The sequence below is a fragment of the Piliocolobus tephrosceles genome, chromosome 7 (assembly GCF_002776525.5).
Source record: "Piliocolobus tephrosceles isolate RC106 chromosome 7, ASM277652v3, whole genome shotgun sequence".
Classification (NCBI taxonomy): domain Eukaryota; kingdom Metazoa; phylum Chordata; class Mammalia; order Primates; family Cercopithecidae; genus Piliocolobus; species Piliocolobus tephrosceles.
Genome location: NC_045440.1, coordinates 31712367 through 31739999, shown reverse-complemented (window position 1 = coordinate 31739999; position 27633 = coordinate 31712367). Strand labels below are relative to the sequence as shown.

General features: G+C 43.8%; 1 protein-coding gene and 1 pseudogene across 1 annotated transcript in view; both read left to right on the top strand.

Moving 5' to 3' along the window:
• The window catches only part of FUT10 (fucosyltransferase 10), a 110982-nt gene that overhangs the window by 12306 nt on the left and 71043 nt on the right, over nt 1-27633 (top strand). The window contains exons 2-3 of the mRNA XM_023214588.2: nt 414-766; nt 8729-9023. Coding sequence (XP_023070356.1) covers nt 686-766; nt 8729-9023 — 376 coding nt within the window. The 5' untranslated portion in view covers nt 414-685. The remainder of the gene's footprint in view (nt 1-413; nt 767-8728; nt 9024-27633) is intronic.
• Nucleotides 26381-27260, top strand: LOC111544147 (annotated as a pseudogene).

The window sequence follows — 27633 nt, the reverse complement described above, 5'->3', positions numbered from 1 at the left end:
TTTCCTTTCCTTTCCTTTCTCTGTTGCCCAGGCTACTCACTGCAACCTCCACCTCCCAGCTTCAAGTGATTCTCCTGCCGCAGCCTCCTGAGTAGCTGTGACTACAGGTGTGTGCCACCACACCTGGCTAATTTTGGTATTCTTAGTAGAGATGGGGTTTTGCCATGTTGGCCAGACTGGTCTCAAACTCCTGACCTCAAATGATCCACCCGCTCTGGCCTCCAAAAGAGCTGGGATTACAGGAGTGAGCCTTCACGCCCAGCCTTGATTTCCTTACTTATGGGTGAGGTACTAGGACTACATGATCTCAATGCTTTTAGTTTAAAACGTTCTATGTTTTCTCATGATCACTCGCCTGCAAGACTACATTTATTAAATCGGCACTATGGCTAAAAGATGATCTTTTGTTGCAGAATTTTTTGATGCCTTCTTATTTGGATAAATCTCCAGCTGCTCTGGTGATAGCCTAAGAAGACTGCATGCTGCTTCCTTTTGATGCCAAGCCAGGCCCTCTCGCAACCTCGGATCTCAGTCCTTCATGGAGACCAGGTCCCAGCAGGAATGGCAGTGCAGGAAATTGGCGCCCAGATGGTTCTTCCATGTGAAGTTGTCTCGGGCTCTGGGCTGACGAGAGAACACCTGGTAACCAGGTTAGCCCTCTGTCAGTCACCTAGGGCAGGGCAGCATGGTGCGGATTCAGAGGAGGAAGCTTTTGGCATCTTGCCTGTGCATCACAGCCACCGTCTTTCTGCTCGTCACACTCCAGGTACCAAGAATGTGGGTTGTGTAGTGTTGATAGCTGGGCCTTTGCCATGTCCCCCTACCCCCTATTTTCTCAAAACTTCAACTATTTCACTTTTTGTTAATCAGGGGTGTTCAGGATCTCTCTCTCTCTCTCTTTCCCTCTCTCTCTCCCTCCTTCCCTCCCTCCCTCCCTTCCTTCCTTCCTCTTTCGACACAGTTCCACTCTGTTGCCCAGGCTGGAGTGCAGTGGCACGGTCTCTGCTCACTGTACCCTCTGCCTCCCGGGTTCAAGCAGTTCTCGTGCCTCAACCTCCCGAGTAGTTGGGATTACAGGCACCCACTGCCATGCCCAGCTAAATTTTTTGTGTCGTTAATAGAGATGTGGTTTCAACATGTTGGCCGTGCTGGTCTCGAACTCCGGATCTCAAGTGATCTGCCTGCCTTGGCCTCCCAAAGTGCTAGGATTACAGGCGTGAGCCACTGTGCTCGGCCATGATCAGAGGTTTTCTACTGGGAGGAAAACACCTCCCAGTTTTCCTCCCAGTAAAAAACCCCTGGCAGGGAGACCCTTCAAGTTCACTCCCTGCCCCCCTTTTTTAAACAGGTGAAACTGAGGTTTAGTGAATGGACGTGTCAGTCAGAAGAAAAGTCATTGAGATAGAAGGTGAGTTTGAGATTATCATAGGCTCCTGGTTGTAGAGAAACAGAAAGTAAAGCTCAGTCTGTCTTCCTGGGTCAAAATTGGATGGCTTCCTCAGAGTCTCCTATTGTTACCACCTTTGAAAGACTGCATTCTTTATTTATTTATTTATTTATTTTTTTGAGACGGAGTCTCGCTGTGTCGCCCAGGCTGGAGTGCAGTGGCCGGATCTCAGCTCACTGCAAGCTCCGCCTCCTGGGTTTACGCCATTCTCCTGCCTCAGCCTCCCGAGTAGCTGGGACTACAGGCGCCCACCACCTCTCCCGGCTAGTTTTTTTGTATTTTTTAGTAGAGACAGGGTTTCACCGTGTAAGCCAGGATAGACTCGATCTCCTGACCTCGTGATCCGCCTATCTCAGCCTCCCAAAGTGCTGGGATTACAGACTTGAGCCACCGTGCCCGGCCCGAAAGACTGCGTTCTTGGAGAAGCAAGGACTATTCTGAGAACAAGATAGTCTGTATCTTGTAGTAAGTGTAGAACACAGACATCTATATTATAAGTAAATCTTGACATGTGCTTCTAGACCAAGGACTGTATATGGATGAATGAACTGAAACGTGTGCTTAGTTATCTTACCTGTATCCCTTAGTCAGTTATTCTGAACTTCATTCACTGATTTCTGTTTATTCCTTTATTTATTTATTTATTTATTATTTTTTGGGACAGGATCTCATTTTGTCACCTAGGCTGGAGAGCAGTGGCACAGTCTCGGCTCACTGCAGCATCAACCTCCCTGGGCTCAGGCAATCCTCCCACCTCAGCATCTTCAGTAGCTGGGACCACAGGCTTGTGCCATGGTGCCTGGCTAATTTTTATTTTTTTTTATAAATTTATTTTTTGAGATGGAGTCTCACTCTGTTGCCCAGGCTGGAGTGCAGTGGTGCGATCTTGGCTAACTACTACCTCTGCCTGCCAGGTCGAGCAGTTTCCTGTCTCAGCTTCCCAAGTAGCTGGGATTACAGGCTCCCGCCACCTAGCTAACTTTGCATTTTTAGTAGAAATGAGGTTTCACCATGTTGGCCAGGCTGGTCTTGAACTCCTGACTTCATGTGATCCGCCTGCCCTGCCCTCCCAAATTGCTGGGATTATAGGCGTGAGCCACCACACCCGGCCTAATTTTGGTATTTTTTTGTAGAGACGGGGTTTCACCACATTGACCAGGCTGGTCTTGAACTCCTGGGCTCAAGCAATCTGCACACCTTGGCCTCACAAAATGCTGGGATTACAGGTGTGAGCCACCGTTCCCAGCCCCTTCATTGATTTCAAATTGAAATAAAAATTGGGCAGTGATGGGAAAAGTATAGATATTAGCTCAGATAGATTTTGCACCCATTCAGGTGCCAGCCGTCCATTTCAAAATCCACAGATCTTTTTTTTATTTTGAGACAGGGTTTCACTCTGTCACCCAGGCTGGAGTGCGGTGGTACTATCTCGGCTCACTGCAACCTCCACCTCCCAGGCTCAAGCAATCCTCCCAACGCAGCCTCCTGAGTAGCTGAGACTATAGGTGTGTACTACTACTCATGGCTAAGTTTTCTATTTTTTTGTGGAGATGGGGTTTCACCATGTTGCTCAGGCTGGTCTTGAACTCCTGAGCTCAAGCGATCCACCTACCTGGCTTCTCAAAGCACTGAGATTGCAAGTGTGAGCCACTGTGCCTGGCTTCCACAGGACTTTTTTTTTGAGATAGAGTTTTGCTTTTGTTGCCCATGCGGGAGTGCAATGGCATTATCTCAGCTCACTGCAACCTCCACCTCCCAGGTTCAAGCAATTCTTCTGTCTCAGCCTCCTGAGTAGCTGGGATTACAGGTGCCCGCCACCATGTCCGGCTAATTTTTGTACTTTTATTAGAGACGGGGTTTTGCCATGTTGGCCAGGGTGGTCTCGGACTCCTGAGCTCTGGTGATCCACCTGTATTGTCCTCCCAAAGTGCTGGGTTCACTGGCACGAGTCACCATGCCCGGTTCTCCACACAACCTTTAAAGGTTATTTGTGGATGTGAATAGTTACGGTTGTGGGACTGGTACTGCCGCCTTCTGCCAGACTGGGATTCTAGTGAGAGGCAACATGTGCCTCCTTCCTTGTTTGTGCTGTAGGTATCTAGGACCTGCTACACAGAAGGCCTGGCGTTTTCAGTTTTCTGCTGCTTTCTGTGGGAAGATTTTTTTTTTTTTTTTTTTGAGACGGTTTCTTGCTCTGTTGCCAGACTGGAGTGCAGTGGTGCGATCTGGGCTCACTGCAACCTCTGCCTCCTGGGTTCAAGCGATTCTTCTGCCTCAGCCTCCTGAGTAACTGGGATTACGGGTGCCTGCCATCACTTCTGGCTAATTTGTTGTATTTTTAGTAGAGACAGGGTTTTACCATGTTGGCCAGGCTGGTCTCGAAGTCCTGACCTCAAGTGATTCACCTGCCTTGGCCTCCCAAAGTGTTGAGATTACAGGCGTGAGCCATACCACGCATGGCCTCCATTCCTGTTTTTAGGCAAATGAAATACTTTGCTGCATGAGTAGGGTAAAGATAGGATAAATAGAAAAAAATCATGTTATGGATCGTATGTTAGTTTGCTATCGCTGCTGTAACAAAATACTGCAGATGGAGTGACTTGCTTCCACAACCAAAATTAGTGTTTTTTTTACAGTTTCAGAGACTGGGAAGTCCAAGATCAAGGTGTCAGCGGATTTTGTCTTCTGAGGCCTCTCTCCTTGGCTTACAGATGGCCGTTTTCTCCCTGTATCTTTACACTGCCTTCTCTCTGTCATTGTGTGTGTCGAAATTTCCCCTTTTTGTAAGGACACCAGTCATACTGGATTAGGGCCCACCTGTTTTAACTCAGTTACCTCTTTGAAGACCTTGTCTCCAAATATTGTCATGTTATAAGATACTGGGAGTAAGGACTTCAACATATGAATTTTTTGGGGGTATACAATTTAGCCCATAGAAGATTCTATAACATAAATTATTTAATTAATATTAATCTAAACATCAAAATATCATAGTTAGCTACACTTAAGCTAAAACATAGTTCTCTGGAGGAAAACTTAGACATTGTTTTCCATTCACATTTAACTATATTTTGTATAAACTGTCTGTAAATTCTTTGGGTATATATGTATATTTATTTTTTAATTTTACTTTTTAGTTGCATAAATAGTTTAGGAATATATATTGGAGTATTTTAAAGCAAATCCAGGACATAATGGCATTTCACCTGGATATATGCTAATATAATTCTCTCACTTTGCAGCTAGGAACATTGAAAAATTTAATGTAACCATATTGCTACTATCACACCCAACAAAATGAACAGTTACTGAATATTCTCTGTATGATAGGCCATGTTAAATTTTCCCAGTTGTCTCAAAAAAAAAAAAAAAAGAATTTTCATAATGAGTTGGGTTTCTTTTTGAGACAGAGTCTTGCTCTGTTGCCCAGGCTGGAGTACAGTGGTACGTTCTTGGCTCACTGCAACCTCCACCTCCTAGGTTCAAATGATCCTCCTGCCTCATCCTTCCAAGTAGCTGAAATTACAGGTATGCACCACCACGCCCAGCTCATTTTTGTATTTTTTAGAAGAGATGAGGTTTCACTATATTGGCCAGGCTGGTCTCGAACTCCTGACCTCAGGTGATCCACCCACCTGGGCCTCCCAAAATACTGGGAGTACAGGTGTGAGCCACCACGTCTGGCCCGAGTTGGTTTGAATTTGGAATAAACAAACCTATACATTGCATTTGGTTGGTGAGTCTCAAGTTTTATGTTTTTGTTTTTTTCACTATTAAAAAGTTTGGCCAGTTATGGTGGCTCACACCTGTAATCTCAGCACTTTGGGAGGCCGAGGTGGGTGGATCATGAGGTCAAGAAATCGAGACCATCCTGGCTAACATGGTAAAACCCCGTCTCTACTAAAAATACAAAAAAATTAGCTGGGCGTGGTGGTGCATGCCTGTAGTCCCAGCTACTCGGGAGGCTGAGGCAGGAGAATCACTTGAACCTGGGAGGTGGAGGTTGCAGTGAGCCGAGATCATGCCACTGCACTCCAACCTGGTGACAAAGCAAGACTCTGTCTCAGAAAAAAAAAGGCTTTTCTGCCCCACCTTTTATTCCATGTCATGGACTTGTTAAAACTGGGTCATTTGTCCTTTTGACTTTTCTGGAGTGTGGGATTGGCTGATTATGGTTTTATTTAATGCATTCCTTTATTCTGCCATATTTCCTACAATCAGGTAGTGATATCCAAAGGTAATGTCTTTTAAAAAGCTGTTTGGGCCAACATGATGAAACCCTGTCTCTACTAAAAATACAAAAAAGTTAGCAGGGCGTGGTGGCTTGCATTTGTAATCCCAGCTACTCGGGAGGCTGAGGCAGGAGAATCACTTGAACCCAGGAAGAGGAGGCTGCAGTAGGCTGAGATCACGCCATTGTACTCTAGCCTGGGTGACAGAGAGAGAGGGACTCTGTCTCAAACCAAAAAAAAAAAAAAAAGTTATTTGGCAGAAGAAGAATCTTTCCTTAAAAGCATCTCTATTATTTGGAAATGAACTTATAACTCACATAGTAGTTATTGATTTGAAATGTGGAATAAATTTTACCTTTAGAAAGCCTATGGCTTTCTAAAAGCCTTTCTTTTAAGTGACTGGTTATACATTTTCAGGGGAAGAAGGTCAGATGAAAAGATAGTTTGTGGCTACAAATCATCTCCCGTGGATCAAACTACTGGGGAGAGCCACATTGTTCCATCATAAAAATGCTGAGAGAGCTATTGGCAACAGGCAGACTTTAGTTTTCAGTGATGGCTCTGCTGTTCTAGTGTTGACTTTGGCATCTCAGGTGATCCATGACTTTTTAAAGCCAATATAATTTCTTACTCCTTCTGGAGTGCTACTTGGCTTTCACTCAGTGTTTTTTTTTTTTTTTTTTTTGGCTTTGGATACCTTTGAGAATCTAATGAAAGTCACGGGCCCTCCCCAGGGAGTTTCAGACTCCATGCAGTGCATCAATGATCAGTGGCCTTTATCTAACGCCAGGAGCAGCGAGCACATAAAAGAGGTACCACTCTTGGCTGCTGAAAGCAGGACCGGAGGGCTGCACAGGGAGTGGCCTCCGTGGCTGACTGGTGGAGCAGTTAACACACAGAAATGTAAATGTGCCTTACTTTAACTGCTTTAACTGCTTTACTTGTTTCATGGTCTGACTGCTAAACTTTCAGTTACATATGGAGCAGATCAACGCTTTCTCCAGTATATTTCTATAATTAGTGCCATATCAATTATCATATTAATATCAAATCTTGTTTTTTTTTTCGGGATGGAGCCTCCCTTTGTTGTTCAGGCTGCAGTACAGTGGTGCAATCATACTGCACTGCAGCCTTGAACTCCTGGACTCAAGCGATCCTCTGGTCTCAGCCTCCTGAGTAACTGGGGCTATAGGTGCAAGCCACTGTGCTCAGCACAATACCAAATCTTACAATTTGATGACAAGGCAGCACTTCTGGAGTTTCTGCTACACTCACCCTGCCCTCCAGATGACTGTTACTGATGTCCAAGCTGTCCAGTGACCCAGACTTAGACTATCCTGGAATAAATTTTAAAATGTGGTTGTAAGTGGGAGTGAGTGGAATAGACTCTAGGGAATTTTGACATTAGGTATTATTTCACCATCTCAATGCTCTAGTGAGTATTACTAGAAACATAAAACCCATGTTATAATTACTTTAATTGTAATAAAAAAGAAACCGGTTGGTAATTTATAACTCATTTTCCCTAGAGTACATTCTTTAGTAGTAGTCAGGGAATTATCCTGTCATAGGTTTCATTAAGAGGCAAAACCGTCCGGGCACGGTGGCTCAAGCCTGTAATCCTAGCACTTTGGGAGGCTGAGGCAGGCAGATCACGAGGTCAGGAGGTTGAGGCCAGCCTGGCCAACATAGTGAAAACCCGTTTCTACTAAAAATACAAAAAGTTACCCGGGTGTGGTGGCTGGCACCTGTAATCTCAGCTACTTGGGAGGCTGAGGCAGGAGAATCGCTTGAACCTGGGAGGCAGAGGTTGCAATGAGCTGAGATCGTGAAGCTGCACTCCAGCCCAGGTTTTTTTTGAGATTTCGTCTCAAAAAAAAAAAAAAAAAAAAAGAGGCAAAACTATTTCTGGATATCCTATAGACTTTTGAAATGAAGGGGAAATGAATTTGTTGTAAGTGTTTAGTAGAATCGTTGGCCATTCTTGTTGGTTGATATTTGGAGGCTGTGTCCACTCCCTGATCCCTGAAACCTGTGAATATGTTACTTTAGGTGGCAAAACGGACTTTGCAGATGGGATCAATGTGACCCACTTTGAGGTGGGGGGATTATTCCAAATTATTCACGTGGGCCCCATGTAATCACATGAGTTCTTAAAGTTGGAGAGCCTTTCCTGCCATGGTCAGAGAGAAGAGGTGACATTAGAAGAGTTGGAGAGATGCAGTGTTGCTGGCTTTGAAGAGGAGGAAGGAGGCCATGAGTCAAGAATGGTGCTGGCTCTAAAAGAAAAGCAAGAAAGAGACTTCTCTCCTAGAGTCTTCAGGGAGGAATGCAGCCCAGCTGACCCCTGGGTCTCAGCCCAGTGAGACCCATTGCAGACTTCTAACTTCAGAACTGTGCAGTAACAAATTTGTGATTGATTGATTGGTTTTTGAGACAAGGTCTTGCTCTGTTGCCCCGGCTGCAGTGCAATGGTGCAATCATAGTTCACTACAACCTCTAACTTCTGGGCTTAAGCAATCCTCCTGCCTCAGCCTCCTGAGTATCTGGGACTACAGGCATGCATCACCATGCCCAGCCGATTTTTTTTTTTTCTTTTTTTTGACATGGAGCTTTGCTCTGTTGCTGAGGCTTGAGTGCAGTGGCGTGATTTTGGCTCACTGCCACCTCTGCCTCCCAAGTTCAAGTGATTCGATTCTCCTGACTCAGCCTCCTGGGTAGCTGGGATTACAGGCGTGCGCCGCCACCACGCCTGACTGTTTTTTGTTCCTTTTTTTTTTTTTAGTCGGGGTTTCACCATGTTGGCCAGGCTAGTCTCAATCTCCTGGCCTCAAGTGATCCTCCCACCTTGCCCCCCTCTGATGTGCTGAGATTACAAGTATAAGCCAGAGCACCTAGCTTTAATTTGTGTTGTTTTAAATTACTGTTTGTGGTAATTTGTTACAGCAGCAATTAAAAACGAGTCAGGGCTAAATCATCGAGATAAATGAGAGATGTGCAAAAGGGAACCAAACAGTTTGACTCTGGTAATAACTGTCTTCTCTTTTAGGTCATGGTTGAGCTGGGGAAGTTTGAAAGGAAGGAGTTTAAAAGTTCTAGTTTGCAAGATGGACATACAAAAATGGAGGAAGCACCTACGCACCTTAATTCATTTCTTAAGAAAGAAGGATTAACTTTCCACAGGAAAAGAAAATGGGAATTGGACAGCTACCCCATTATGCTCTGGTGGTCCCCGCTGACGGGGGAATCTGGGAGGTTAGGCCAATGTGGAGCAGATGCTTGTTTCTTCACCATCAACCGGACCTACCTGCGTCATCACATGACCAAAGCATTCCTCTTCTATGGTAAGCAGGGCTTTCCCCTTTCTCCCTTTGTTTGCTGTGGTCTTACTCCAAAGCTGAGTTACAGCTTACCACTGAAAAGTGATGGTGGAGCTCCCCTTGAAAACACTTTGACACCCCTGATTTCCTTTGCATTTGCTCTGTGGAAGGCCTGAGCATTTAGCAGATACAAAAAAGAAACAAGCCTGGCTGGGCGTGGTGGCTTCTAAATTCTCTAACACGTTTATCTCTGAAGGGTTGCATAAGGCATTATGATACTCTAGTTGTGCGTTAAGATGAAGCAAAGTTAAATGTTGAGTTTAATTTCCCAAATTTTAACAGAAGCGTCTAGAAAGATTTCCATTACATACACACACAAAAATAGATAATATAATGAGCATTTATGTACCTATCACATAGCTTAAGGCATAAAATATTACATGTATAATTGAAAATCTATATGGCCCCTCCCTACCGATCCCATTTCCCTCCCTGATACTCCAGAGGGAATCATGATATATGTGTGTGTGTTTGTGTAACAATATATGTTATTTAGACATATAGGAATTATATATACATGTGTGTTAAAGTTTTTTACATGTTTAAAACTTTTAAAAAAGTTTTTTAAATGTTTAAAACTTTTAAAAAAGTTTTTTAAATGTTGAAGTGTTTTAAATGTTGACTGTGGTACAACCACTTTAGATACTGGTTTGGCAATGTCTAGTAAATATGAATTCATACTTAATAATTCCACTACTAAATTTATAACCGCATGAAATCTCACATATATACATGGATTGTTCATTATAGCATTGTTCATCATAAGTAAAGCTTTTAAAGTAATTGAAATGTCCAATAACAGAAAAATGATTACATGAAGTATAATATATAAATTCAGTGCAATACTATGCAATGATGAAAATGAACTAGAGCTGTGAGCATGAAAATTTGATAAACCTCAAAACTAAGTTACAGATAGGAAGTTACATATAAAACTACTCTGCTTTGTTTATGTTATTGTTAGAAATCTGTAGTAGAATTTTTTTTTTTTTTTTTTTTTGAGATGGAGTCTCACTCTTTCGCCCAGGCTGGAGTACAGTGGCACGGTCTTGGCTCACTGCAACCTCTACCTCCCGGGTTTAAGCGATTCTCCTGCCTCAGCCTCCTAAGTAGCTGGGACTACAGGTGCCCACCAGCACACCTGGCTAATTTCTATGTTTTTAGTAGAGACAGAGTTTCACCATATTGGCTAGGCTAGTCTCAAACTCCTGACCTTGTGATCTACCTGCCTCTGCCTCCCAAAGTGCTGGAATTATAGGCGTGAGCCACTGCACCCGGCCATCTGTAGTAGAAATTCATTTAAGAATATCTGATGCTGGCCGGGCACGGTGGCTCAAGCCTGTAATCCCAGCACTTTGGGAGGCCGAGACGGGCGGATCACGAGGTCAGGAGATCGAGACCATCCTGGCTAAGCCGGTGAAACCCTGTCTCTACTAAAAAATACAAAAAAAATTAGCCGGGCGAGGTGGCGGGCGCCTGTAGTCCCAGCTACTCGGGAGGCTGAGGCAGGAGAGTGGCGTGAACCCGGGAGGCGGAGCTTGCAGTGAGCTGAGATCCGGCCACTGCACTCCAGCCTGGGCGACAGAGCGAGACTCCCTCTCAAAAAAAAAAAAAAAAAAAAAAAGAATATCTGATGCTACTCCAAGGAAAACAACAAGTTGTACACACATATACATACATAAACACATGCATACACATATACACATATATACACATACATACACACACATATATACACACACATATACATATATACGTGCATATATATACACACATATATACTGATATGGTTTGGCTGTGTCCCTACCCAAAATCTCATCTTGAATTGTAATCCCCATAATCCCCACGTGTCAAGGGCAGGACCAGGTGGGGGTAATTGGATCATGGGGCAGTTCCCCCATGCTGTTTTCATGACAGTGAGTGAGTCTCATGAGATCTGATGGTTTTATAAGCATCTGGCATTTCCCCTGCTGGCACTCACTCCATCCTGCCACCTTGTGAAGAAAGTGCCTGTTTCTCCTTTGCCTTCTACCATGATTGTAAATTTCCTGAGGTCTCCAAAGCAATGCAGAACTGTGAGTAAATTAAACCTCTTTCCTTTATAAATTATCCAGTCTCGGGTATTTCTTTATAGCAGTATGAGAATGGACTAATACAGTATACATACATATATGTTCATACACACATATATACACACATATATACACATATACATATACATATGTGCACATGCATACACATGTACACACACATATATACACATGTACACATTTATGCATACATACATATGGGCATATACATATGTACACACATATACATCTACATAATGCATATATGCATATACACCTATATACACATGCACATATATACATATATACACACACATACATGTACACACGTATATAAATACATACCCTTAGATACATACACACACTGTAATATATGTATATATACAGATTGAGCATCCTAAATCTGAAAAATTTGAAATCTGAAATGCCCCCAAATCCAAAACTTTTTGAGCACCAACATGATGTTCAAAGAAACTGCTTATTGGAATATTTTGAATTTCAGAATTTCATATTTGGGATTCTCAATGGTATAATTCAGGTGTTCCAAATTTTTAAAAATCCAAAATCTGGAAAACTCCTGGTCCTAAGCATTTCTGTTAAGGGATACTCAATCTGTATGTATGTACATATATGTGTACACACACACACACACACACACACATTTTTTGTGTATAATGTACTTCTTTGCTTCTCTCTCCCTTTTCTGGAAGCATATAGAATCTTCTCTTTTTCACCAGTTTGGAAATTTAGTAATAACTGCTTTGGTGTGAGTCTGTATCCTTTTACTGAAGTGGGAATGTAAATGCCTGGTTGCCAGGAAGCCTGCAAAACAGTATTTAACTTGGTGACTTTTCTGGGACTCACAGATCTGCACAGTCATGCACTTAATTTTGTCAGCACACTTAAGAGTTGGTTTTTCTGTCTAGGATGGACTTATCTCCAACCAAGTTCTAAGGAGACTTCTGGTTTGACCTTCCATACCTCAGATCCTGTGTTACTCTCCAGTGCCTAAAACTATCAGTGACTCTCATGGAGAACTGAATCTATGCTGTTTATTACCTTGGCACTCAAGGCTCTGTGTAATCTGACTCCAACCTACCTTCCAAGCTTAACCCCTCTGATTCTACCAACTAAATCTTATGTTCAAAAGTCAAACTGGAATATTCCTCATTTTAGGCATAAGCCACAAATATTCCTAACTTTGCACCATCGTTCATTCAGTTCTATGTCCTAGATTGTATTTGTATTTGTCCTGTCAGAATAATCTTCTGAATACCTTCCATTTCTTTGGCAATATAGATGAATAATATAGTTTCTGATGTCAAAGATTATTATCTTGAGAAAAAGATATGACCCAACTGTAATGCAGGGACAAATGGTATGAGTACCATGAGAGAAAAGCCAACAAGTCTTTGTGGGGTTTCAAAGACAGGAGAGAGCACTTACTATTGGAGGGATCAAGAAAGGCTTCATAGGCCGGGCATTGTGGCTCACGCCTGTAATCCCAGCACTTTGGGAGGCCGAGGCAGGTGGATCACCTGAAGTCAGGAGTTTAAGACCAGCCTGTCCAACATGGTGAAACCCCGTCTCTACTAAAAATACAAAAATTAGCTGGGCGTGGTGGTGCGTGCCTGTAATCCCAGCTACTCGGGAGGCTGAGGCAGGAGAATCACTTGAACCTGGGAGGCAGAGGTTGCAGCGAGCCAAGATTGTGCCACTGCACTCCAGCCTGTGCAGCAGAGTGAGACCTTGTCTCAAAAAAAAAAAGGGGGGGCTTCATAAGCCCTTCTTTATAAAGTAAGAAATTTGAAGCGGGCCTTGAAGAATATTGGGATTGGATAACGTTGAGATTAGAGGATATTTCAGTATGAAGAGCAGCATGAATGGAGGCATGGAGGAAAACAGTTGTGAATAATATCTGAGATACAGCAAGCAGAGTGGTTGGCTATAGCTTTGTTCTGGGTAAGGGAAAGATAAAGATTGAAGGACATATTGGGACCAGAGCTTGGAGAACCTTCAAGGTTGGCTTAAGATTTTTCCATCACATCATAGGATGGTGTTGAGAAGTCAGTCACTGGAGTTAAAACCACCTTTTAAAAGTCAACTCAGGCCATTTGCAGTGGCTCACTCCTGTAATCCCAGCACTTTGAGAGGCTGGGGCGGGTGGATCACCTGAGGTCAGGAGTTCGAGACCAGCCTGGTTAACATGGTGAAACCCCACTTCTACTAAAAATACAAAAATTAGCCAGGTGTGGTGGTGTGTGCCTGTAATCCCAGCTACTAGGTAGGCTGAGGTACAGGAATCGCTTAAACCTGGGGGGAGAAAGTTTCAGTGAGCCGAGATCATGTCACTGCACTCTAGCCTGGGTGACAGAGTAAGACTGTCTCAAAAAAAAAAAAAAGAAAAAAAAAAAAATCAACTCGGATGTAACACCTACAAACCATTCCTGATTCCTCTCCATCAGATGAATCCTTTCTTCTCTCAATGCCCACAGAGCATTTTATATCTCCTTTATGTCATTTAATTGAGTATCTACTATATATCAGGCACAGTGCCAATCATGAGGAATACAGAAGATAAATAAGGTAGCTATGGCGTTTGGTCTTGTACTATGTGACCATCTCTTCCCTAGTGCAGTGTAGAGTTCACAATAGAGCCAACATCAATTCATCTTTGTTCCTCCTCTCACCCACTGTATATAGCGTACTGCTTTGTACACGGTGGGTGCTCAGAAAATATTCTTAGAGACTTAGAGTACTTTTTTTTAAGATGGAGTCTCACTCTGTCACCTAGGCTGGAGTGCAGTGGCATGATCTCAGCTCACTGAAACCTCCGCCTCCCAGATTCAGGCGATTCTCCTGCCTAAGCCTCCTGAGTAGCTGGGATTATAGGAGTGTGACACCATGCCTGGCTGATGTTTGTGTTTTTAGAAGAGAGAGGGTTTCACCATGTTGGCCAGGCTGGTCGTGAACTCCTGACCTCAAGTGATCCACTTGCCTTGGCCTCCCAAAGTGCTGGGATTACAGGTGTGAGCCACCGTGCCCTGCGAGAGTTAGGGTCTTTATGAATAGAGTGACCTATTCTGAACCTGAGAGTCTACCTTCTTTTTTGTAAAGGTGAGAGACTGAGGCTCAGGAGTGTTAGGGATGAGCCAAGATTGCAGTGGTTAGTACCACTGCAGTACCCCAGTGGAGAACCAAGGCGTACTGACTCCTGACTGTGTGCTCTTTCACCTGGACCATATTTGTTTTTTGTTTGTTTTGGAGATAGGATCTCACTGTGTTGCCCAGGCTGGAGTGCAGCGGCACAATCATAGCTCACTCCGTCCTCCAACTCCTGGGCTCAAATGTTGGCTTAAGACTTTCCATTGTATCATAGGATGGTGTTGAGGAGTCACTGGAGTTAGAATAACCTTTTGAAGGACAAGAGGCTTTTCCCTTTTGTCCTGCCTCAGCTTCCCAAGTAGCTGGGACTACAGATGCTTGCTGTCATACCTGGCTAATTTTAAATTTTTTCTTTCTTTTTTTTTTTTTTTCTGAGATGGGGGTCTTATAATGTTGTCCAGGCTGGTCTTGACCTCCTGGGCTCAAGCAGTCTCTCTGCCTCGCCCTCCCAAAGTATTGGGATTACAGGTGTGAGCCACTACCCCTGGCCTAGACCATATTTGAATGGACATTCATAACCATAATTAAACCTGAATATTTGGGTCTTGGAATTGCCTAAGGTGCCTGGTTTTTAACAAACAGAATTAGAAATTCAATTTATTTATAAGGTCTATTGAGCAAAACAGAATGAAGACAACACACTCTTCTGTCTGAGTGTTCCAAATCCTAATTAAGTAGGTCAATTAAAACTGAGAATGGGATTCTGGGGCAGCAGGATTGAAAAAGAAAATGCTGAAAAAATGGTGGAAGTATCAAAAGCTGACCTAATTAAGGGTAAAGGAAACTCACAGGATTATGTGGCCTGGAAGCTTTCGCAAACATTTTACATTTTACATTTTGTTTGTTACCTTTGTAACCTCCTTGTTTTTCCTTCTTCCTAGAGATGAATCATTTTCTGAATATAAACATGTTTCTGGAGGTATTAGTTAAAGACTTTAAGCAGTGAAATATGCGAATACTGTTGTGTAGTTTGAGTCTTTGAGAAATGCAAGGATTTAGCTACATTAACAAATCTCTAGCCACCCGTGAAGGAGTTTTTTTTTTAGACTAGTTTATAGAAGTGAGGAGGAAAAGAATAAAAAGCTTTTTTTTTTTTTTTTTTTTTTTCCTTTGAGATGGAATCTCGCTCTGTCACCCAGGCTGGAGTGCAGTGGCATGATCTGGGCTCACTGCAACCTCTGCCTCTCAGGTTCAAGTGATTCTCCTGCTTCAGCCTCCCAAGTAGCTGGGATTACTGGTGCCCACTACCATACCCAACTAATTATTTTGTATTTTTAGTACAGATGGGGCGTCTCCATGTTGGCCAGGCTGGTCTTGAACTCCTGACCTCAGGTGATCTACCCACCTTGGCCTCCCAAAATGCTGGGATTACAGGCATGAGCCACTGTGCCTGGCTGAGGAAAGTTTTTAGAAAGACATTGTGGATACAAGAGGAAAAGTATGGAGAGGCTGTGTCACAGGCTGTCATGAGCTTTGGAGCTGGAATCACTATTGTAGTCCTCCGTGACTCGATGTGGTAGAGAGTGGGTGTTCTGGTTGAAAAGGTCTCCCGAGTGGTGAAGTATCTCTACATACACCATCTATGGATGATGAATTCCCAGAGACTTGTAATGAAATGCATTTAGAACAACTAAGAGCAGACGTGGTCAATGCTTCCTTTGTTTCAGAGCATGCTTCGGGATTTCTCAGTGCCTTCATGTGATCACATATAATTAAAAAGAGAGGCATGCCCGGGAGGGAGCCTGACTGTTCAGACAGAGCCTCTCGAGAGTCAGACCTCTGCTGTAGTCTCATTCTTCAATGTCTAGTCAGTTTTTTCAGTTCACCAAGAATCAGTAAAAGTTTAATGAACTGAATGGCATTGACCTACATAGGAGATTCATGCTTATAACAAAAAACCAATTTGTTGGTGTCTTTTCATGGGAAAAGGAGTACTGATGTTTATTGTTCAGGGTACCTAGTCCTGATGATCGGGTTAGACAGAGAATGGCATTAGAATCATAAGGTTGCTTACTGAGCTTAGAATTATAGTAAACACTTGAGCAATGGACCATCCAAGAAATGAGAAAGCCTCATTAGCTTCCTTTGTCCCTTACAAAGGAGCAGTAATAATGATCACTGTCATTAATTGGTACCTACTCTGTGCCAGGCACCAAAGGAACACTCTCCAAGTATTCTTTTTTTTTTTGAGACAGGATCTTGCCTTGTCACCCAGGCTGAAGTGCAGCAGCGTGATATCGGCTCATTGCAACTGCTACCTCCTATGTTTGAGCGATTCTCGTGCCTCAGGCTCCCTAGTAGCTGGGACTACAGGCGTGTACCACCACACTTGGCTAATTTTTGTATTTTTAGTAGAGACAGGTTTCACCATGCCGGCCAGGCTGGTCTCTAATTCCTGACCTCAAGTCATCCACCCACCTTGGCCTTCCAAAGTGCTGGGATTACAGGCGTGAGCTACTGCACCTGGCCACCAGTTGTATCTTTTTGCATTCCCCAGCTCAGACTCCTTCCCTACTGGAAGGCTGCTGTGGTCTTTCTGCTCTATACCCTTTCCTGGTTCCTCTTCTCCCTCCCTCTCCAGCTGCTTTCTGGAGCCTGTCAGAGTTGCAGTGAGGACAGGGAGGAGAATGAAGGAGACAGGACATTTCTTAATTGGCTGGGTGGCTTTATGTCCTCTGAACCTAGCAGGTGGTTGGAGCTGGTATCTTTGGGTGGGTCTGGCAGGTGATGCAAGTGAACTTTTTTTATCTGGGGTGGTTTCCTGGCATTTGAAATTTCCTTGCTGAACTTGTTGCTTTTATAGTTTCTTTTCCTAGGAAGCTGCATCTCTGCTCTGGGTAGTCATATGGGACAGCTTCCCAGCACCTGGCATTTTGCAGACCACAGCCAGCCTCTTTCTGCAGAGCTCTCTGGCCTCGATCTCCTCTTGGTTACTTTGGAATCTTGATATCTGTCCTTTTAGTTCCATCTCAACATTCAGTTCTAGAATATCTCTTTGGAGGGTCACCATTTGCCAGGCGCCTTCTGTGTTGGAGAAGCACACAAAAGGAACAAGTACAGTCCAACAGGATTATGTCACCGTTGATGGGATAGTAACCTTGATAGATTCCCTTATACCACCACCCCTGGTCATCTTGTACTGGGTATCTCCTAAGACTTCATGAGTGACATATCTATGACCCATTCTCTGGGGTGGAGATTTCAGCTCATCTCATCCATTACATGTTGATTCTTACTCGTTTTTTTTCTCCAGAAGTTAGCTTTATTTTGGAAACTGTGCATTGAATGCAGATAGTAGGTAATTGTCATTTATAGTGTGCCAGATTTAAGACTGGGAAGTGGCAAAGAAATGGGCTTAATTAGAGTGTTTGGCAGTAACAAAGTTGGACACACAAATGAAGGTCATGGCTAGGCACAATGGCTCACACCTATTGTCCCAGCACTTTGGGAGGCCAAGGCAGGCATATTGCTTGAGCTCAGGAGTTTGAGACCAGCCCGGACAATATGGCAAAACCCAGGCTATACAGAAAATACAAAAATTAGCCAGGCATGGTGGCGCATGCCTATAGTTCCAGCTACTCTGGAGGCTGCAGTGGGAGAATTGCTTAAGCCTGGGGGGTGGAGGTTGCAGTGAGTTGAGATTGCACTACTGCACCCTAGCCTGGGCAACAGAGTGAGAACCTGTCTCAAAAAAAAAAAAAAAAAAAAAGATGAAGGTCATAATTGAACAACAGATTTTATGTGTATCTGCTCCAATTAGATACTTTGTTTAAAATAGACATTCCATTTTTATTTAAATAAATATAATAATTTTTTGGGGGATGGAGTCTCACTCTGTCATCCAGGCTGAAGTGCAGTGGCGCGATCTCGGCTCACTACAACCTCTGTCTCCTGGGTTCAAGCAATTCTCCTGCCTCAACCTCCTGAGTAGCTGGGATTACAGGCACATGCCACCACTCCTGGCTAGTTTTTGTATTTTTAGTAGAGACATGGTTTCCCCATGTTGACCAGGCTGGTCTCAAACTCCTGACCTCAGGTGATCCACCCGCCTTGGCCTCCCAAAGTGCTGGGATTACAGGTGTGAGCCACTGTGCCCGGCCCAAATAATTATTTTTATAGTATTTGACATAAAGTAATCCAGCCCGGGAGCTCTCTCAGGCTTCTTGAGTGACCCCACCTCCTTCAAGTCCCTAGTCCTTATGGTAGCCTGCAAGCCTGCCCGTTCTACCCATACTTCTCCCTTACCGTCCTCCTTGTTGCTCCTCCCCATGCTGCTCTGCTCACAGCCCTCAGACATGGAAGCATTTTCCAGCCCCAGAGCCTTTCACTTGCTGTTGCTCCACCTGGGATGCACATCTGGCTTACTCCTTTACACTGGTCAGATCTGTGCCCAGATGACATTTTCTCAGGGAGGTCTCGTTCCTCTTCTTCTCTCTGACACAGTGCTCCCCTCCCTAACCACTCTGAGGACATAAACCCTTGCTGTGTTTTCTTTCTTCATAACCCTTATCGCTCCCTGAAGTTCTCTTACTCATTTGGTGACTGGTTTATCAGCTGTAGGAAGAACAGGGACTTTGCTTTGTTCATTGCTGTAGCCCTACTGCTTAGAACAGTGCCTGGCATATGGCAGGCCTCAGTAGACATTGTTTTTCTTTAAAAAAAAAAAAAAAAAGCTTGTAAAAACGAGGTCTCACTGTGTTGCCAAGGCTAGTTTCAAACTCCTGGCCTGAAGTGCTCCTCCTGCCTCAACCTCCCAAAGCGTTGGGATTACAGGCATGAGTCCCCATGCCTGGCCAGTAGACATTGTTGAATAAATGATTTCATGCATGAAACCGGCCTAATCCTAGGCCTGATGTAGTGGCTCATACCTGTAATCCCAGCATTTTGGGAGGCTGAGGAGGGTGGATCACTTGAGGTCAGGAGTTTGAGACCAGCTTGGCCAAGATGGCAAAACTCCATCTCTACTAAAAATACAAAAAACATTTAGCCAGGCGTGGTGGCAGGCATCTGTAGTCCCAGCTGCTCAGGAAGCTGAGGTGCAAGAATTGCTTGAACCCAGGAGGCAGAGGTTGCAGTGAGCCAAGATCATGCCACTGCACTCTAGCCTGGGTGACAGAGCCAGACTCTGTCTCAAAAAAAATAAATAAAACAAAGCTGAGAAATCAAAACATAGCATATTAAGCATGTTATTTAGATATTTTTGAAGTATAAATATAGATTAAACACCTGAAAGTGTCGGAGTGATGAGCTCTGGCATGTGAGAATCGGGAGTGGGGATGAGGCACGACACTGCTGTCTTATGTTATAGGCCTGAAAAAATGATTTCACTTTAAAACTCTGTGCAGGTATTCATTTGATATAAGTTAGAATTTAACAAAGACATTTTGTCTCAGGAGATAGTTACACAGAAAGGTGGTAAAAAATTATTAATAAATTATGCAATTCCTAGGCTTCTTTGTTTCACAAGATAACTTTTGGGAAATTTTAATTATGTAAAAGACATTAATTCTTTCTTTCTTTTCTTTTTCGCGGGTAGGGTCTGGCTCAGTCACCTAAGCTGCAGTGCAGGGGTGCGATCTTGGCTCATTGCACCTTCTGCCTCTCAGGCTCAGCTGATGCCCCCACCTCAGCCTCCTGTGTAGCTGGGACTACAGGCACACACCATCACACCTGGCTAATGTTTGTATTTTAGTAGAACTGGAGTCTTGCCGTGTTGCTGAACATCATGGACTTCACCAAAGCCCGTGTTCTTACACCAAACTAAATCTAGCAAAACCTTATTAACTTACATTTTTAGCTGGAAAGATTAAAAATCAAATGTTGTTAATATGTCATCTTTTCATGAAAGGAAATGAATATTGTAGCTATAGGAAATATTAATGTCTTGCCAGGAATGGTGACTCATGCCTATAATCCCAGCACTTTAAGAGGCCAAGGCGAGCAGATTGCTGAGCCCAAGAATTCAAGACAAGCCTGAGCAACATAGAACCTCATCTCAAAAAAAGGAAAAAAAAAAAAAAAGTGGCTGAAAATCTGGTAGCCCCCCTTTTTTTTTTTGGTTAAGAAGTGACAGATGAGGCCGGGCGCGGTTGCTCACACCTGTAATCCCAGCACTTTGGGAGACTGAGGCAGGTGGATCACAAGGTCAGAAGATGAGACCATCCTGGCTAACATGGTGAAACCCTGTCTCTAACTAAAAATACAAAAAAAATTAATTAGCTGGGCGTGGTGGTGGGTGCCTGTGTCCTAGCTATTCAGGAGGCTGAGGCGGGAGAATGGTGTGAACCTGGGAGGTGGAGCTTGCAGTGGGCTGAGATTGTGCCACTGCCCTCCAGCCCGGGCAACAGAGCGAGACTCCATATCAAAAAAAAAAAAAAAAAAAAAGTGACACATGAGGCTGGGCGTAGTGGCTAACGCCTGTAATTCCAGCACTTTGGGAGGCTGAGGCAGGCAGATCACAAGATCAGGAGTTCGAGATAAGCCTGGTCAAAATAGTGAAACCCATTACTACTAAAAAAAACCAAAAAACAAACAAAAAAAAACAAAACAAAAATTAGCTGGGCATGGTGGTGCACGCCTATAATCCCAGCTACTCAGGAGGCTGAGTCAGGCGAATCACTTGAATCTGGGGGGGCGGAGGTTATAGTGAGCCAAGATCATGCCACTGCACTCCAGCCTGGGTGACAGAGCAAGACTCTGTCTCAAAAAAGAAGAAAAAAAAGAAGTGACAGTTGCCCAAACCTGTCTGGCTTCCCTTCTGGCTGGCATTGGGAGGCAGGGCACAGATTTCACTACTGCAGCTACAGCAATTGAGGCCGATGGAATTGATGGCCCCCATCCAGATCTAGCCATATTCTCTGACCCACAGAAATCCTCTGAGATGTGCTGGCAGCTCCATTCTGCAGAGCAGGCAACTATATCTCTCATAGGCATACAGAATAAAACCATGTAGCTTTAATTGTTTTGTTTTTCTTTGTTCTCAAAAATTAAAACAAGGCTGGGTGCAGTGGCTCGTGCCTGTAATCCCAGCACTTTGGGAGGCCGGGGAGGGCAGATTGGTTGAGCTCATGAGTTTGAGGCCAGCCTGGGCAACATATGGAAACCCCATCACTACAAAAAATACAAAAATTAGCTGGATGTGGTGGTACATGCCTATAGTCCTGGCTATTCCAGAGGCTGAGGTGGGAGGATTGCTTGAGCCTCAGAGGCAGAGGTTGCAGTCAGCCAAGATTGTACCACTGCACTCCAGCCTGGTCAATAGAGCTAGACCTTGTCTCAAAAAAAAAAAAAAAAAAAAAAAAAAAAAAAAAAAAAAAAAAGAAAAAGCAGGAGAAAATATTAAAACAATTTAAACTTGTATTTTTTTTTTTTTTTTGAGATGGAGTCTTGCTCTGTTGTCCAAGCTGGAGTGCAGCAGGGTGATCTTGGCTCACTGCAACCTCTACTTCCCCGGTTCAAGTGATTCTCCTGCCTTAGCCTCCAGAGTAGCTGAGATTATAGGCATGCACCACCACACCTGGTTAATTTTTGTATTTTTAGTAGTGATGGGGTTTCACCATGTTTGCCATGCTGGTTATGAACCCCTGACCTCATGTGATCTGCCCACCTTGGCCTACCAAAGTACTGGGATTATAGGTGTAAGCCACTGTGCCTGGCCAGAACCATTTATTTATTTATGTTTTATTTTACAGATTTTACAGTTGTAGTTTGATCTATCTTATCTAGGTTGTTCTAGGGCACAGATTCGAGTCCCCTGGCCTTTAAGGAATGTGGGTGCCAGAGAGTCACTTGCCCACTGTTGAGAACCAGTGTCTGTCTCTCAACCAGCTTTGTGTTATATACTTTTTGCATAGGTTGGACCTTCCTTGAAATATTAAAAATTTTGCTTCCTAGTGGAGAAAATGACCCCTCAGAAGAAAGGAAGGCAACTACATGTACTGATAATGGAAATGAAGATAAAAGTCAAGTGTTTTAAAACAGCAGTTTATTAGGCAGCAGATAGCAATTTAAATAGATTAAATTGTAGAACATTAGACTAACTTGATGGTTTGCATCTGTGTGAAATGGTTCATGTGACTCCATTTTTTTTGAAGAAATCATATGCTATAATATTTGAATTTAGGATAATTTGAGGGTGTCTCAGGATGTATCCCTTGCTACTGTCAGAGTCTGTTGTTTATTCATTTATACAACTGGTATCTAGAAACATATTATGGGTTAGGTGCAGAGAGTTATAGTGGCAAACAAAACAGGCTCTGCCCTCATGGAGCTTCTGAGATATGTATACAGCATGCCACCAGATAGAGATGAGCATTTTGACTTTAATCAATTAATTAATTAGTTTTTTGAGAGAGGGTCTTGCTCAGTTGCCCAGACTGGAGTGCTGTGCCATGATCATAGCTCACTGCTGCCTGGAACTCCCAGGCTCAATAAATACTCCTGCCCCAGCCTCCTGAGTAGCTAGGACTACAGGCACATGCCACCAGGCTTGGCTAATTTTTAATTTTTCACAGAGACATGGTCTCAATATGTTACCCAAGCTGGTTTTGAACTCCTGAGCTCAAGTGATCCTCCTGCCTCAGCCTCCCAAAGTGCTGGGATTACAGGTATGAGCCATCAGGTTCTGTCGCATTTTGACTTTAGACAGAGTGATCAGGGAGGCCTCTCTGAGTACCTAACATTTGAGGCAGAGACTTGAAGAGAAAGCAGTTTGAAGGTGGAAGGAAGAGAAAGTAGGCAGATGAGATTTGAATGGGAGTCAGGAGCCAGGCCATCAGGGTTTCATCAGACAGTGGGAAGTTTGGAAATATTGTGTTTTTTTTGTTTTTTTTTGAGACGAAGTCTCACTCTGTTGCCCAGGCTGGAATGCAGTGGCGAGATCTTGGCTCACTGCAACCTCTGCCTACCGAGTTCAAGCAATTCTCCTGCCTCAGCCTCCTGAATAGCCGGAATTACAGGTGCCTGCCACCACGCCCAGCTAATTTTTTGTATTTTTAGTAGAGATGGGGTTTCACCATCTTGGCTGGGCTGGTCTTGAATTCCTGACCTTGTGATCCACCCACCTCGGCCTCCCAAAGTGCTGGGATTACAGGCATAAGCCACCGCGCCTGGCCGAAGTTTGGATATATTCTAAGTGCCTTGGGAAAAATATCAGGAGGTTTTAAGCAGGGGTGATATGATCTGATTTTTATTTTGTTTGATTCTGATTTATGCTTTTAAAAGATCCCTCTGACTTCTCCACAGAGAACTGATTAGAATAGGAACATGGAAACAACGCACAGTTTCTTTCTTTCTTTCTTTCTCTTTCTTTCTTTCTTTCTTTCTTTCTTTCTTTCTTTCTTTCTTTCTTTCTTTCTTTCTCTTTCTTTCTTTCTTCCGTTCTTCCTTCCTTTCCCTTCCCTTCCCTTCCCTTCCCTTCCCTTCCCTTCCTTTCCTTCCTTCCTTCTTTCCTTCCTTCCTTTCTTCCTTTCTTTCTTCCTTTCTTTCTTTCCTCAGTCTGTTGTTCAGGCTGGAGTGCGGTGGTGTGATCTCGATTCACTGCAACCTCCGCCTCCCGGGAGTGATTCTCAAGTGATTCTCCTGCCTCAGCCTCTCGAGTAGCTGGGATTACAAGTACACATCACCATGCCCAGCTAATTTTTTGTATTTTTAGAAGAGATGGGGCTTCACCGTGTTGGCCACGCTGGTCTTGAATTCCTGACCTGAAGTGATCCACCCGCCTTGGCCTCCCAAAGTGCTGGGTTTACAGACGTGAGCCACTGTGCCCAGCTGCAAAACACAGTTTCTATTCAATAAGTGGAAATGATGGTGTCCTGGATTAGGGTGAGATGCAGAGGAGAAGGAAGTGGTAACTTTGAGATGTGATTTGAAGATAGATACTGTGTCTTTTTTGTGGGTGATATGGTTTGGCTATGTCTCCACCCAAATCTCATCTTGAATTGTAGCTCCCATAATTCCTACATGTTGTGGAAAAGACCCAGTGGGAGATAATTGAATCATGGGAGTGGTTTTCCCCTGACTGTTCTCATGGTAGTGAATAAATCTCATGAGATCTGATGATTTTATAAGAGCTCTCATTCTCTCTTGTCTGCTTCCCCTTTGCATGGCTCTCATTCACCCCTTTCACTTGGCTCTCATTCTCTTGCCTGCCACCATGTAAGATGTGCCTTTCGCCTTCCACCATGATTGTGAGGCCTCCCCAGTCATGTGGAACTGTAAGTCTATTAAACCTCTTTTTCTTTATAAATTACCCATTCTTGAGTTTGTCTTTATCAGCAGTGTGAAAACGGACTAGTACAGTGTGGGAGAGGAACAGGGTCTTGCTGTGTTGTCCAGTTTGGAGTGCAGCGGTGCAAACAATGCTCACTGCAGTTTCAACCTCCTGTGCTCAAGCAGTCCTCCTGCCTCAGCCTCCTGAGTGGTGCATGCCTGGGACTACAGGCATGCGCCACCACACCTGGCTAATTTTTAAATTTTTTTGTAGAGACAGGATCTCCCTATGTTGCCCAGGTTGGTCTTAAACTTCTGGGCTCAAACGATCCTCCTACCTTGGCCTCCCACAGTACTGGGATTACAGGCATTAGCCACTGCATCTGGCCAAACTGTGTCTTGCTGATGGCTTAATGGTATCTGTTTTCATAAATACAGGTATATATATATATATATATATACACGCACACACACATATGTGTGTATATATGTATATATACACTTTCTATAAATGTGTGTGTATATATATAGAGAGAATTAACTGTGCTTATTTATTTAACCCCTTGACTTTTCAGATGCTTTGTTCAACCTCATGTTATCAATTTAACACAACTGTGATGCATAAAAAACATAAATGCAGTTATTAATTTCCTTTCTGATGGGTATAAAAACGTCAGTAAATTATTGATCACAAAATATTTTGCTTCCATAGGCATATAAATATTTAATCTTTAAGGTAATTGACATCTACATATTTTACCTTCCTGAGTACAAGCGTCTAAATTTGACATCAAATCATTGATAACTATATATTTCGGTTGCATGTGAGGACCCATGAAAAAATTTAAGTGTGCAACTGGTAGGCAGTCATATAATTCACAGCCCAAAACTTTGTATCTAAAAATGTAAATACGAATTTCTTTTTTTTTTTTTTTTTTTGAGATGGAGTCTCGCTCTGTCACCCAGTCTGGAGTGCAGTGGCACAATCTTGGCTTACTGCAACCTCTGCCTGCCCGGTTCAAGCGATTCTCTTGCCTCAGCCTCCCGGGTAGCTGGGACTACAGGCATGCGCCACAATGTCCAGCTAATTTTTGTGTTTTTAATAGAGACAGGGTTTCACACTGTTGGCCAGGCTGGTCTCGAACTCCTGACTCCACGTGATCTGCCTGCCTCAGCCTCCTACAGTGCTGGGATTACAGGTGTGAGCCACCATGTCCTGCCTTCAGACTCCTTTTTTAACTGATGAAGCCATTTTTAATTAGTAAATCTAGAAGAAAAACATCTAGAGGCATTTATAAAGTTTTTTTCCCCCCTCCAGTAAAAGTGTCTTGAAAGCTGGCAGTATGCTTTTGTGTTTTTATTTTATTTTAATTTTTTTAAAAATTTTAACTGAACCTCTGCTATGTGACTGATGCTTCAGTTCCCTCTGTCTTAGCCAGGGGAGTTCGAGCTCCATTATGGGTACAGTGCTAGGGAAGCAAGAGTGAGGGGGAAAGGGAAGTGATGCTGGAAAGGAAGAGAAAGGATGTAATGCACTCGCATGTTCGTCATAGCACTGTTCACAAGAGCAAAGACATGGAATCAATCCAGGTGCCCATCAGTGGCGGATTGGATAAAGAAAATCTTCATATACACCATGGAATACTACACGGCCAGAAAAAATAACAAAATCATGTCCTCTGCAGCAACATGAATGCAACTGCAGCTGGAGGCCATTATCCTAAGTGAATCAGAATTAATGCAGGAGCAGATACCACGTGTTCTCTCTTAGAAGTGGGAACTCAACATTGGGTAGGCAGGGACATAAAGATGGCAGCAATAGACACTGGGGACTATTAGAGGGGAGAAGGAGGGAGGGGGGCAGAGGTTGAAAAGCTGTTGGGTACTACCACGTTCAGTACCTGGGTAACGAGATCATTCATACCGTAAACTTCAGCATCATGCACATGGACCTCCTGATTCTAAAATAAAAGTTGAAGAAAATTGGCCGCCGAAGTTTCAGCGTTTTGTCAGAAGCGTCCGCGCCTCAAGGAGGAGGCCCTGCTGATTTCTCTGCTGGCTGCTGTTAGGATGGTGAAGCTGTTCGTCAGAAACCTGCCCCGGGAGGCGACAGAGCGGGAGATTCACTCACTCTTCGAGCAGTATGGGAAGGTGCTGGAATGTGGCATCATTAAGAATTAGGCTTTGTGCACATAAAAGATAAAACTGCAGAGGAAGATGCTTATAATGCACCATTACAAGCTTCATGGGGTAAACATCAACATGGAAGCCAGCAAGAATAAGAGCAAAACCTCAACCAAGTTGCATGTGGGCAGAGGATTCAGTGGCGGCCACCAGGGGTCTTGATAACACAGAGTTTCACGGTGGGATGTGTGTGGGCTGAAATTCCGAGCTGTGGTCATGCATGAGAATACATACCCTTGGTGGTACCCAGTCTCTGAGACGTTCTCGGCTCAGTGCGTTCAGTCCCTCAGGAACCGTGGACCTTAATTTACCTTGCTAAGTTGAGACCTGCTCTTCCTTTCCTTTCCTCTTCTGCCCATTTTCCTGTTCTTCTGTCCTTCAATACTTCTGTAGCTTCCCATTCATGTTCTGTTCTCCCAGTAGGCCTCTGTGTGTGCAGAAACTGTGGTGGGGGCCGTGCTGTCTCCTCCCTGCCTCCTGTGGCTGTTGGATTTGGGAATGACCGTGGCAAGAGTCTCACTGCCCCTGGGACTCTTTTTGGTCCAAAGGCTAGATCTATAGAGTTGGATCACTTTTTTTCTTCACGGTAAAATAAATGGTTTTTCAACTTAAAAAAAAAAATTTGAAAAAAATTATATAAAAACAAACTTAGGCCGGGTATGGTGACTTAGGTCTGTAATCCCAGCTCTTTGGGAGGCTGAGGCAGGTAGATCACCGGAGGTCAGGAGTACGAGAACAGCCTGGCCAACATGGTACAACCCCATCTCTACTAAAAATACCAAAATTGTCCTGGAGTGGTGGTGCACGCCTGTAATGCCAGCTACTCTGGAGGCTGAGGCAGGAGAATCACATGAACCGGGAGGTGGAGTTTGCAGTGAGCGGAGATCACAACACTGCACTCTAGCCTGGGTGACAGAGTAAGACTCCATCTCAAAAAAAAAAAAAAA